Here is a 12,234-nt window from a genome sequence, read left to right on the forward strand (position 1 = left end):
CCCCCAGCAGGACTGGCTCTACCCCACCTCGGTGCCCTCCCTCGGTCGGGGGAGGAGTCACTGCCACCTGCTCTCCCCTCGGGCCTTAGTCAGACTCCCCTGTAATCATCCAAGACCCCGCAGGCCCCCCGAAGTCACCCCGGGTCCGCTGAGCCCTTCCTGAAACCCGCCTTGGCCGCAGATCAAAGACGCGCCACCCCTTATCTCGGTCATGTGACCCCGGCTAAAGGGTTCCATCCGACCCCCCCCCCCCCCAGGGGCGGGGGAGCCTGTGGGCCCGCCCACCGACCCGAGGTCTGACCCAGAGACGACACCGAGCCCACTGCCAGCCCAGCCCGCCCCGCGGCAGGTTAAGAGTCCCCCCCGAGCACGAATTTCGGGGCAGACGGCCACTCGTGGGGGGCGAGCTGGCGCGGGTGTCGTGGCGATGATGCGGTGGGCTTGGGCGGTGCGGGCCACCGCGACGGCCGGGCGGCTGCGCGGTCCCCGAGGCCCCGGGGGCGCCCGCAGGCTGAGCAGCAGCACGCGGCGGCGGGCAGCGAGGGCCGCCAGCCCGGGGCGCCTGCTCAGCACGGCCCGGGCGCCCGCCCAGCCAGCTCTGGAGGAGACGGTGGGTGCCGAGGACGAGGCGCAATCACGTGCAGCCGAGGAGCCGTCGGGGAGGCCACCTCCGGCACCCCCGGAACCCCCGGAGCCTCCCGGGCCCCCGGGCGGCCGCTCCCTGGTGCAGCGGGACATCCACGCCTTCCTGAACCAGTGCGGGGCCAGCCCCGGCGAGGCGCGCCACTGGCTCTCCCAGTTCCAGACCTGCCACCCCTCCGCCGACAGGCCCTTCGCTGTGATCGAGGTGAGAGGAGCCGCCGCGGGCCGTGTCACGGCGGGGGCCTGGGGTTGAGCGGCGACAGGTCGCCGGGCAGGCAGGACCGGCAGCAGACTCTGCACGGCGGAACCGGGAAGGGGCCCCAGGACTGGGCGAGGCTTTGAGCTCTTCCCAGAGTCTGGCGCCCAGTCCGAGAGCGGAACCGCCAAGGGCGATGCGCTGGAGAAGGCCCCCACCATGGGCACAGTTAGGGGTTCCGATGGCAAGTGGGGAACCTGGGCGGGAGTCGCTCCCGTCGCCCCTCCCCCCAGTGTCCTAGAGTCCAAGGTCGCAGGGAGGAGCGAGGGAGGAACACTAGAGTGAGATAAGGGGATGGCAAGACCCAACGGGGCAAAGGGCGGAGCAGGTGGGCCCCGGTAGCCAGAAATGGGGCCTGGGCAGGGGCGGGGCGGGGGGACTCCTAGGGGGCCCTGAAGGCCAGGCCGCAGGACCAAGGGGGTGCGCAGGAGTCCGGCCAGTGCGGCTCTCTGAACGCCCGCTCCTCCGCAGGTGGACGAGGAGGTGCTCAAGTGCCAGCAGGGCGTATCCAGCCTGGCCTTCGCACTGGCCTTCCTGCAGCGCATGGACATGAAGCCGCTGGTGGTGCTGGGGCTGCCGGCTCCCACAGCGCCCTCTGGCTGTCTTTCCTTCTGGGAGGCCAAGGCGCAACTTGCTCAGAGCTGCAAGGTGCTGGTGGACGCGCTCCGGCAAAACGCGGCGACAGCTGTGCCCTTTTTTGGTGGCGGGTCGGTGCTGAGCGCGGCTGAGCCAGCCCCTCACGCTAGGTCAGTGCAGCCCTGCCTGCCCCGTAGTGCTCAGATCACGTGGCCCGTCTGCTCGGCCCCAGCCCAGCGGGCCTGGAGGAGGCCCTCTTGAACACCACGTCTGGCCCACAGCTATGGGGGCACCATCTCGGTGGAGACCGACCTGCTGCAGTGGTGCCTGGAGTCGGGCAGCATCCCCATCCTGTGCCCCATTGGGGAGACAGCCGCGCGCCGCTCCGTGCTCCTGGACTCGCTGGAGGTGACGGCCGCCCTGGCCAAGGAGCTGCAGCCCACCAAAATCATCTTCCTCAACAACACGGGCGGCCTGCGGGACAGCAGCCACAAGGTGTGTCCCCTTCCTTCAGGCTTCACCCACGACTGCTGGCCTCGCTGAGCCCCCTCAGGCCGAGAGTGGAGGGTCCGGGAGGGGCTCAGCCCGGCTGGGGCCCAGATTTGAGCCCTCGCTGGCCAAGGATTCTGGGAGGTGGTGAGGGTAAAGGGGTCAGCGAGAAGAGGTCCCTGGGGCAGGGTGGTCCATGGCCGGCTGCGGGTCGGAGGCTCAATTCCTAGCCCCGACGCAGGTCCTGAGTAACGTGAATCTGCCCGCTGACCTGGACCTGGTGACCAGTGCGGACTGGGTGAGCACCAAGGAGCGGCAGCAGATTCGGCTCATCGTGGAGGTGCTCAGCCGCCTGCCCCACCACTCCTCCGCCGCCATCACTGCTGCCAGCACGCTGCTCACCGAGCTCTTCAGCAACAAGGGTAAAGGCAGCAGCAAGGGGGGGGAGGCGAGCAAGAGAGGGCTGGGCCCCGGGAGTGAGCGCAGGCCCCCGGGGTGGGCGAAGCAGGCCGCAGGGGACTCCTCGGCACAGGCTCTCAGCTCTGGCGGAACCTGGCGGAGGTCCACCAGGTGCGGAGGTCAGCCAGGTGCGGGAGAATGAGCTGGAAGTTGAGTGGAACTAGAGAGATGGGCGTGACTTGGGAGAGTGTGGCAACTCCGTAGAGGGCGGAGCTTGGAGGGCAACACGAAGGGGAATGGACCGGACTAGGAGGGTGGGCGGGGCGGGGGCGGGACTAGGTGAAGTAGGTGGGACTCCAGGCCGTGGGCTGAACGGCAGGGACAATCAGCCTGGGAAATGCACTTCCCTGGGAGAAAATCACCTTCAAATCTATGCAGACCACTGGACGCATTTCGCCGGGGCGATCTCCCAAAGCGGGGGATTGTCCCATCAGTCCCCGTCCTATCTGGAGCCCCCCAGGCTGCCCCAACGGAGTGGATGAGACCTCGCTCTCGGGCTGAACTAACCCCTCCTCCTTCGTCCCACCCCAGGGTCCGGGACCCTCTTCAAGAACGTGGAGCGGTTGCTGCGAGTGCGCAGCCTGGACAGCCTGGACCAGGGCCGCCTGGTGAACCTGGTCAACACCAGCTTCGGCAAGAAGCTCCGCGAGGACTACCTGGCCTCGCTGCGCCCGCGGCTGCACTCTGTCTACGTCTCCGAGGGGTGAGCCTGGGGGCCCCAGAGGGCAGAGGCCCCGGGACACAGCCCGGCCCTTCGGACCAAGGAGAAGTCCCAGCCTGACTTTCCCCGCTGCGCCAGGTACAACGCTGCCGCCATCCTGACCACGGAGCCCGTACTGGGGGGCACTCCGTATCTGGACAAGTTCGTGGTGAACTCCAGCCGCCAGGGCCAAGGCTCCGGCCAGATGCTGTGGGAGTGTCTGCGGCGGGACCTGCAGACGCTTTTCTGGCGCTCCAGAGTGACGAACCCCATCAATCCCTGGTAGGTTCTGCCCCTCCCAGCGCGGAGCTGGGCACCATCCCCCTCCATCACCAGCCCTCCCAGCCACACCCCGGGTCCACCAGGCAGGAAGGCGAGGCGGCCCCTTCTTTCACTAGCTGTCCTTCCCCAGGGGAAGGCCCCGCCCACTGCGGCCCACTTTCCAGGACCACACAGGGAGCCTGAGATTTCCTCCCAGGCAGTCGACACAGAACCCCCCTTTCACCCCCGCCCTGCAACAGTGGATTCCTGGAAGCAAGCAACAGCCCCTCCCCCACCCCCATCTCTCCCAGGGTCCTGAGAAATTCTGATCATTCAGGGTCTATTCCAGGCCCAATTGCCCACTCGGACCTCAGGCCCAGCAGAACCCCCACTCCTCTCTTTCCTTCAGCAACTCTCCCCTCACTCCCCATTACTCTGCTCTGTGGGCACCAAGTGGTGAACAAGAACCTCTTCCCTGGCTGCACAGCCAAGGCAGTGTGGAGAGAGCAAGGGGTGTCCTCATGCTCGCCCTCGCTGTGAGACTCTGGCAAGCTACCCCGCTCCTCTGAGCCTTGGCTGCTTCCCTGTGAAAGCACACCACCACCAGGCTCTTAGCTGCTGAGGATAAAATCAGGTAACAGACCGCAAGTCCCAGCAGGGTGTCTGGTATGTAGGAGGTCCTCAGTAAATGAACCAGTGAGAAATGAGCACTGGCCTGGCACTAAAAGCTCCCACCACCACCACCAGGTACTTCAAGCACTGTGATGGCAGCTTTTCCAACAAGCAGTGGATCTTTTTCTGGTTTGGCCTGGCTGATATCCGAGACTCCTATGAGCTGGTCAACCATGCCAAGGGGCTGCCGGACTCCTTTTGCAAGCCAGCGTCTGACCCAGGCAGCTGACCCTCACCACCAGCCCTGCAGGCCCTGGGACAGCCAGGATGGACCAAAAGCCATGTCTGCTGGAGGTGACTCCAGGCAGCCACAGGCTGGACCAGGTTTGTTGGCGGAGTGATCTGGAGGAGGAAGCAGCCCCTCCTCGACTCTGCCTGAGGCGGGAGGCGAAGGGGGACAAGCACAGGAAGAGTCCATCCAAGACCTCCACTTGCTCGAAAGCCACCACCAGATGGCCTTCGATTTTCAGTCTAGGGATCTGGGGGGTAGGGGAGGGGTTGCCTTCGCGGGCTCTACTCAGGGCTAAACTTTAGAGTAGGTCAGTTTCTGTGGCTTCTGTGCTGTGTTTTGAGGCTCCCTCGTCCAAAACACAGCACAGAGGCCCTGTCTGCCTGACCTTCTACCACTCATTTTCTTTCCTTTGGGTGTTGCAACTTTTCAGGAGGCCTTGATTAAAATGAAAATACTTGTCTGAGAGTTAGCTCACACTTGAAAGGAGCAGTGGCTCTCTGGGAGCAAGACCTTGTGGGCTGGGGACCCAGGGGACTTCTAGAGAGAGTAGAGGAGCTAAATGAGATGGAGGGCCCCCACGATGAATGCTGCCACCATGTCCCTCAATGCAACCCTGAGGGGCTCCCCTATTCCTAAGTTGGGGAACATCCTCCATTCCACAGACCAGACCGACAGCAGTCCCAGCTCCCTTTCAGGCAGGGCACAGAACCCCTGCAGCCCCCTAGAGGCTGTGTCCCCATTTTTGTGGGGGCAGACAGGCAGTAGCCCAAAGCTGGAGGTTTCATTGAATATTTTTGACGCTCATGATGTTCCAGGTGCCACACTGGTTGCTGGGACTACCTTCTGCCAGGGGGTGCATGGATGAGTAGGGAGAGGGCCCATTAAGAGGCCTCCATAGCACAGCAGGGACTGTGAACCAAACCCCAAGAGCAGCCCATCTCCCCTCAGAAGGTGATGTTCAGTATACATCTGGGCGATGGCATCACACAGCCTGACCTGCAATCCAGCTCTGAGGCTGGGTTTGCTCTGTGGCTTGAGGCAAGCTGCTGTCCTTCTCTGAGTCTCCATTTCCCTACCTGTAAAATGTAAATTCCTTGGCCTCATAGTGGACACTTAATGTTAGTTCTCCCCCTCAAGGTTGCTCTCACTAAGGATTTATTCAAAAACAGCTGACATCAATGCGGAGGGAAAATAAGCTACAATAAGGATTGAGGTGAGAGGTCAACAGAACATACTACAGGGAGGATGAGGAGATCCTTGAAGAGAGCCGAAGGACTGTGGGAACTCTCAGAATAGGGGCAAGATTACAGCAGGGCCTTGATGGAGCTTAACCAGATATGTTCTTTCAAGAAACCCAAGATCAATCCCAGCCAATGGCAAAGTGTCCCGTGGGGAGAACGGAGAAGCAAAGCCAATGTCTGTATAAAACGTTTATTTTTGGAGGACTGTGTGGTCTGGTGTTTGGGAGGGCACTCACCCCACCAGGCCATCCATGGAGCTGGAAACAGAAGGCAGGAAGCGGAGTTGGCCGCTGCCTACCCCACCCTTCACACCCGAGTAGACTGTGGCCTGCTCTGCTCTCAAACTAGTGTTATTTCTGCCCCTGGCACATCCTGAGAACCCATGTGACTTCTGTGGCGACCAGCCCCTCTGCTCCTCCAGGGCCTGATCCACTTGTCAGCGCGCATACTCGTTCGCATAGCCTAGCTGCCTCTGCCAGTTCAAAAGGAATTTTTCACTTTTGCTCTCTTCCAGTTCTTAGGTCTTCCTTCCTGTCTCCCACACCCAGTACCCCTACCCTAGTGCTGCCTTACTCTCTTCTCTGGCCTCAGCTCTCCTCCTAACAAATGGAGAAAAACCCTGTAAGGCATCATTATGAGGGCTCCCCCATCAAGGGCTGAGCCCAGGAATTGGGGAACAGACCTGTTTCTTACCAACACACCCACATACACACAGAGCAAAGAATCAAACAAACAGACCAAAAAGCATAAATAAACATAACCGGGCCAGCAAGAAAGGTAGGGTGACCCTTAGCGGCTCCCTGCACCCATTTCAGCTTCTCCCAGTGCAACTCAGCCATCAGTGGCTAGGATGACAGCGGCCCCAAAGATGCCCACACTCTCTCCAAGGAGCTTCATCTGGTTCCAGAACTCCACACGCCGTGTGTGGTGCCAGTAGGCAACATTGCCGTCAATGAGCAGCATGACCGGGGGCAGCAGTACAGCCAGGATCTGGGCAGCCAGGGTCACGTAGTAGCCAGACAGGAAGGCGAGGGCCAGGATGCCGTACAGCAGGAAGAACAGCTGGACCATGAGCTCCCCTCCTGGTAGATGGTTCAGATACGCCAGCCGGTCCTCCTTGCTGTGCTGCAGTGAGTAGGCCTAGAGACAAACCATCTTTTAAGACTGTCCAACAAGCTGAGGAGCCTGTCGGAAGCCCACCCGAGATGGCACCTGCAAGTCAGCCTCTGCAAGGTGGGCTTCTGACTCCTCTCTCTCAGACTTGGGGCTCTCTGAAAGTGGGACCTACATCTCCCCATCAGACTAGGGAGCTACATGAAATGAAGGTCTATGTCTTTCCTATCTCGGGGAGCTTAGAAGATAGCCGGGGCTCTCACCTCTGAATCCAGAGCTCTGCACTGGAATATGGTGCCCAGTAACTAAGATGAGGGCAAGGAGCCTGGGGCCTGTTCATGTCCCCATCCACACTGGCCTCCCTTAAGGGTACTAGGGACAACCATAATTGGCTAACTAGGCATCCCCCATCCGTTCTTTTTTTTAAAATCCTCAGCTGAGGATTTATTTACTGATTTGAGAGAGAGAGAGGAAGGGAGAGAAACATCAATCTGAGAGAAAAACATCAATTGGTTGCCTCCCATACATGCCTTGACAGGGGATCAAACCCACAACCTAGGTAAGTGCCTGGCTGGGAATTGAACCCGCACCTTTTTGGTGTACAGGACAGCACTCCAACCGAGCCAGCTGACCCAGGCTTTTTTTTTTTTTTTTTAATTCAATCCCCATCAGTTCTAAGTGGCACAGTCCCAGCTGCTGCCTGAACCCACCAAACCTCTCCTTTGTCTCCTCTCCCAGTCCTCTAGAGCTGGAGCTATGAGAGGAACAATCCATCTTGTTCTCCTGCCTCTCAGGCTTGGGAGTGAATGGCCGATTCAACCTTTTCTCCCCCTGGTGGCTATAATATTGGAAGAATATTGGCCAGGTCTCAGGCCCTTGGAGGGCCTCTGAGGCATGGCCATCAGGATCTACAGGCCCACCACCTTGAGTTCTGCCAAGCATGGGCTCACATTTTACTCCCAGTCAAGCACCTCCAGCCAACAGTCCTTCAACCTACCACACAGATGAGGTAGATGCCCAGGAAGACCTGGCCCGTGGACTGAAGGGAACGGCTGCGGGGTTTCCGACGGTAGAGCTCCCCAGCACCGCTAGCCAGCACAAGGAATCCGCCAATGATGGCAACTGTGCGTGAGTACATACGGACCTAGGCCAAGGCAAGGGAACTCCAGTCAGGAACTGCAACTGCCACATATTTCCTGACTGCACAGAGCACAGAACTTCCTCTCTATACATTCCCTTCCATGTGATGAACCCTCTTACCATTTCCAAGTGTGGTGGGCAGGTACAGCAGAGACAGATAATTCTTTTTATCAGAAGTGGCCCAAAGGGGTTAATTAAATTGTTCAAGATCCTACAGAAAGTGGCAGAACCCAGTTACCAAGTGTTGTCCCCTTCTCACCCCCAGGCCTGCAGCCCAGAATCCCCATGTTCTTTCTGCTATTTAGTATAGTCTGTTCCATAAAAAACCCATTGATCTCACTTTCCTGTAGCCCTCGCACAGCTGCCTTCCCTCCTGGACAGACAGCCTTCCTTAAGGTCAGTGCCTTTGTCCAGGCCTCTCTCCAAGCCCAAAATGCCTGGCAGGGGTTCTGGCATTTACAGGCTTATGTGCTGCACTAGGATTACTTAAATTTCACGAAATTACATCTTTGGACCAGACACCTCCAAGGTTCCTTTAGCCCTCTGAGTCCAAGATTACTAAACTAACGGTTTAAAGGGTCCTGGAAACCAGGTGAGCTAGTCCTGGCTCCACCTGCGATGGTAACTGTGGTGTGACTTGGGGTAAGTCTGTTTCCCATCCGTGGACCTCGGCTCCCACACTCTGGAAGGAAAGTTTGTGGGGTCTCTCAGGTCCGTCCATTGCAGCCTGTAAAACCTCCGCACGCCCAAGGCTCCCCATCACCCGAGCCAAGTCCTCCGCAGGCCGGCCGCTCACCTTCAGCCAGTCCCCGTAGTGGACGTAGCCCCCGACGTAGGCGGCGTAGGTGCTGACGGCCAGCTGCAGGGCGGCCCCCAGCGCGAACCAGCGCCGCTTCACCCCGAAGGACATGAAGCTGGCGCACAGCACGGCCGCCCCCATGTCGAAGTACAGGTAGGGCACTGGTATGTCGGGCTTCCTGCAAGCCGGGAGGGGCAAGCAAAGAGGTCAGCATGAAGAGGGGAGAAGAGCCTGGAGCCCCCCTGACTTCCCGCCAGCTCCACTGCTCCTCCAAACCGGAGACCCCGCTCATGGCCGTGATCCCCGCACTACGCTCGATGTCCACCGTGCTCCGGACCAGAGCCCCTAACAGTCTGAGGTCCCAGGTCCTCCCAGCCCCAGGCCCAACTCCTTCCCCACCTCACCGCAGCCTCCCACCGCGGGGGCCCGCTCACCGGCGCGCCTCGGCCCTCTCGGCGTACAGCATGAGCTGGCTGAAGCAGCCCCAGAAGGGGCAGCGTGTGAGCAACACCGAGCCCAACTGCATGAGCAGCTGCAGTAGCCACCGTCGCGAACCCACCTTCGACGCCATCTTGGGGAAGGGCAGTCCGCCGCGGCCTCAACCGGGTCTGGGAGGCCGGCGCGGGAGTGCGACACGCAACTTCCGGTCTCGCGGGGTTTGCTTTTACCTCTTCCGTTGGGAAACAAGGCTCTCGTCCTGTAGTTCTGGACCGAAGGAGATGTTCTAGCAACAGAGTTCAGCCATTCCCTCTGCCCATGGAGGCTTACGGCCCCCTCTCTGTAGATGCAAAATTGAAAACTAGACTAAAGGAAGGAACAGTGGGAAGCCTTGAGTCATAAACTTAATGAAGCGAACTAGTCTTGGAATGCAGCTAGATCCTAACTCCAACCCTGTTACTTAGGACATATTGGCTGTACTTCCCAAGATTCATCTTTGAGATAGAAATGACTTCTACTTTAGGGTTGCTGTGAGGTTTAAATGTGACCGTGTTGGTGCTAGCACATAATAGGGGCTCAGTAAATGCTGTGCATACGCAAGCCTGAGGAAATCCTCTGCTTTTGTTTAAATTCAAAGTAAGGGGTTCTCCAAAGTTACCTGTAGAGAAGTATGGTCTTGGTCTGCCTTTCTTACGTCCCCTAAGAGAGAGATCTGAGGTGTATATATGGGACATCTCACTATCAGTCCATATTCTTCAATTGCCACACTCCCAATCTAGCCCAAACTATCATCTTTTGTAGGTTTAACTGCAGCAGGTTTCCAACTGGTCTCCCCCACTTCTCCTTTGGTCTCATTTGTTCTCAGCTTCCTATTTTATTTTCATAGCCATCAGGCACCCTTCCTTTGAATCACTTGGCACACAGGCAATTATGTATCTGTAATTCTTCTGTTAATGATTAGATTAACACTAGTTTGTGAGCTCCAGGCCAAGGAGAGTGTCGGGTGTCTGTTTCCTACTATATTCGCAGGCCCTAGTATACAAAATGCATTCAGGACGTATGTGCTGAATAAAGTGAACTAAAGATGTTGCCACTATCCTATTCATCGTAGGTACTTAGTAACTATTTGTTGGATAAATAAATGGGCAAAAGTTCTGGGCATTCTGGGATTGCCACCACAAAGCTGCCCCCACATAGCTTCTTGCACCCCACCCACCACCCTACAATATAAATTTATCTTCCAATACTGAAGTTAAGGTCCTATAAGCACTCCCACTAGGCCATTTAATTCAGGTCTGTTTCTGGTTCCCTTGGGGGAACAGGGGCCTCACGTCCAAACAGCATTCTGATCATGTGAATTAAAAATGTCCCATCAGCTCACCAGGCGTGGCTTAGTGGCTGAGGGTCGCCTTATGAACCAGGAGGTCACAGTTCGATTCTGATCAGGGCACATGCCTCGGTTGTGGGCTCAGTCCCCAGTGCAGGGCGTGCAGGAAGTCGCCGATCAATTATTCTCTCTCATCATTGATGTTTCTATCTCTCTATCCTTCTCCCTTCCACTCTGAAATCAATAAAATTCTATTAAAAAAATAGAAACTTCTGATCAGCCAGTAAAAGCTAAACTACAAACACTTTTTCATATTTAACTTTTTACAAAGTCACTAGGATAAAGTCTGGGTGTGTTAGAATGTGAGAGAGGGATATATCCATGCAAAAAACAAACAAACAAACAAACAAAAAAATCCTAGGGAATGGAATTATGTAGGTGTATGGTGGGGCATTGGGTGGGGAGGTAGGGTCTCCAGGTAAGAGGAATGAGAAAAAGCCTGGATTAAAGGTCATTTTGGCTCTAGCTGGGTTGCTCAGTGGTTGGAGCGGTAGCAGGTTAGATTCCGATCAAGGGCACGTACCTCAGTTGCAGACTTTAGTTGGGGCAAGAGCGGGAGGCAACCAATGGGTGTCTCTCTCTGTCTCCTCCACCCCCCTTCCACTCTGTCTAAAAATCAATGTAAAAAATATCCTCGGGTGAGGATTAACAACAAAAAAGTCATTTTGCCTACCTTCCCTGCCCACCAGTGACAACTACATGAGAAAGTTTTCATCACCATAACACAAGCACATAGTACAGAATCATCTTTCCAATTGACTTTATTTCCTAACCTCCTCACCCATCCCTGATTCAAATGGGACAAGATATACAACCTTGGGAAGGAGCTAAGGTATTGAGGACTGGAAATGGGATCATACATGTCCATGAATAGTTTTAGGAGCCTGCACCTGGAACAATCCCCTACCCCAAACCACACCTTCCGATTAAGTCCCCCAAAACAGACAGCAGGGACATGTATGAAGGAGAATAGGATTAATGAAGATTTTCCCTGGTACCCATCCCATCCCCTCCCATCCCAATTCCCTCTGGTGTTCAGTCTCTATCTTTTATTGCTTTCTCCCCAGAGGGGTACTGAGGGCTAGAGGCCAAGTCCCTCTTTATAGAGCTAGGAAAGATGCTGGCATTGTGCTAGGTCAGAAGTGGTAAATAAGTGAGTAGTGGGATTCTAAGACCTGAGATGAACATAGCCATTTGTCCTTCCTCCCTCCACCCCTGCCTGGACAGACAACAGCCCCTAAGACTTCTTAGGAACATTCCTTCTCCTTGGTCCACCTGCCCTCCCCAATCCAGCTGCCTCCGTTTCCCTCTAGAGCACACCCTACCTCTCCAGAGGGCTTCCCTGTTCCTCTGGGGAACCCCCTCCTGCACTTGCCTCGGCCATGACCACAGCACCATGGTGACTAGCATGGTGCCTATGATACCCAGCACAGTAACTGTCTCAGATAAGCAAAGCCAGGCCTCCACACTACTCAGCTATGCCCCCTACAGCCTCCCAGGTCCTGCACAAGTCACATTGCCCAGGTTGGCCACATACAAGTGCCACAGATGGCCCAGCTTCTGGAAAGCCTGCTGCAGAGATGATTGGCCAGCAGCAGCCGTGTGCACGCTGTCCGGATGCCTGCCATCACCTTAAATTCGAGGTGCTGTTGCCTACTAGAGAAAGGAGGCCCAGCATGCACAGAGCTGCAAAGGCCTCAGCCTCTAGCTTGCTGATGTCATTCCCAGCCAGAGGACCTCCAGGCCTGGCATGGTGGCCAGGGCCACATCCCCAACTTGCTGCAGCTGGTTCCCAGTGAGCAAGAGCCAGTGTAGGCAGAAGTGGCCCC

The 12,234-nt window shown here is 57.2% G+C and overlaps 2 protein-coding genes across 4 annotated transcripts; one reads left to right on the forward strand and one right to left on the reverse strand.

Moving 5' to 3' along the window:
* Positions 1–366: 366 nt before the first annotated feature.
* NAGS (N-acetylglutamate synthase) lies at positions 367–5,732 on the forward strand. The gene is made up of 7 exons (XM_070393086.1): positions 367–847; positions 1,370–1,644; positions 1,756–1,969; positions 2,205–2,385; positions 2,954–3,125; positions 3,222–3,404; positions 4,131–5,732. The coding sequence occupies exons 1-7, from the start codon at positions 428–430 to the stop codon at positions 4,282–4,284; spliced, it is 1,599 nt and encodes a 532-aa protein (XP_070249187.1). The 5' UTR covers positions 367–427; the 3' UTR covers positions 4,285–5,732.
* Positions 5,703–11,975, reverse strand: TMEM101 (transmembrane protein 101). Of its 3 annotated transcripts, XM_070393088.1 has the most exons (5): positions 10,400–11,975; positions 9,015–9,358; positions 8,578–8,758; positions 7,639–7,785; positions 5,703–6,668 (listed from the first exon to the last, which is right to left on the reverse strand). In XM_070393088.1, the coding sequence occupies exons 2-5, from the start codon at positions 9,149–9,151 to the stop codon at positions 6,360–6,362; spliced, it is 774 nt and encodes a 257-aa protein (XP_070249189.1). In that variant the 5' UTR covers positions 9,152–9,358; positions 10,400–11,975; the 3' UTR covers positions 5,703–6,359. The 3 variants fall into 3 exon arrangements, with proteins under 3 accessions (XP_070249189.1, XP_070249188.1, XP_070249191.1); XM_070393087.1 differs by having other exon boundaries at positions 9,015–11,975; XM_070393090.1 differs by lacking the exon at positions 10,400–11,975 and having other exon boundaries at positions 9,140–10,209.
* Between the last annotated feature and the right edge of the window lie 259 nt (positions 11,976–12,234).

The sequence above is a fragment of the Myotis yumanensis genome, unplaced genomic scaffold (assembly GCF_028538775.1).
Source record: "Myotis yumanensis isolate MYYU_CA2020_CCGP unplaced genomic scaffold, mMyoYum1.0.hap1 SCAF_16, whole genome shotgun sequence".
Classification (NCBI taxonomy): Eukaryota; Metazoa; Chordata; class Mammalia; order Chiroptera; family Vespertilionidae; genus Myotis; species Myotis yumanensis.

Bases quoted from the DNA above. Each gene is read 5' to 3' on its own strand.
- NAGS (XM_070393086.1), top strand. From the start codon at position 428: ATGATGCGGTGGGCTTGGGCGGTGCGGGCCACCGCGACGGCCGGGCGG. The intron at 1,970-2,204 runs GTGTGTCCCCTT...GCCCCGACGCAG, and splicing joins TGCGGGACAGCAGCCACAAG to GTCCTGAGTAACGTGAATCT. The intron at 3,126-3,221 runs GTGAGCCTGGGG...CCGCTGCGCCAG, and splicing joins TCTGTCTACGTCTCCGAGGG to GTACAACGCTGCCGCCATCC.
- TMEM101 (XM_070393088.1), bottom strand. From the start codon at position 9,151: ATGGCGTCGAAGGTGGGTTCGCGACGGTGGCTACTGCAGCTGCTCATG. The intron at 7,786-8,577 runs GTGAGCGGCCGG...GCCTTGGCCTAG, and splicing joins ACTACGGGGACTGGCTGAAG to GTCCGTATGTACTCACGCAC. The intron at 6,669-7,638 runs GTAGGTTGAAGG...GTTTGTCTCTAG, and splicing joins GCATCTACCTCATCTGTGTG to GCCTACTCACTGCAGCACAG.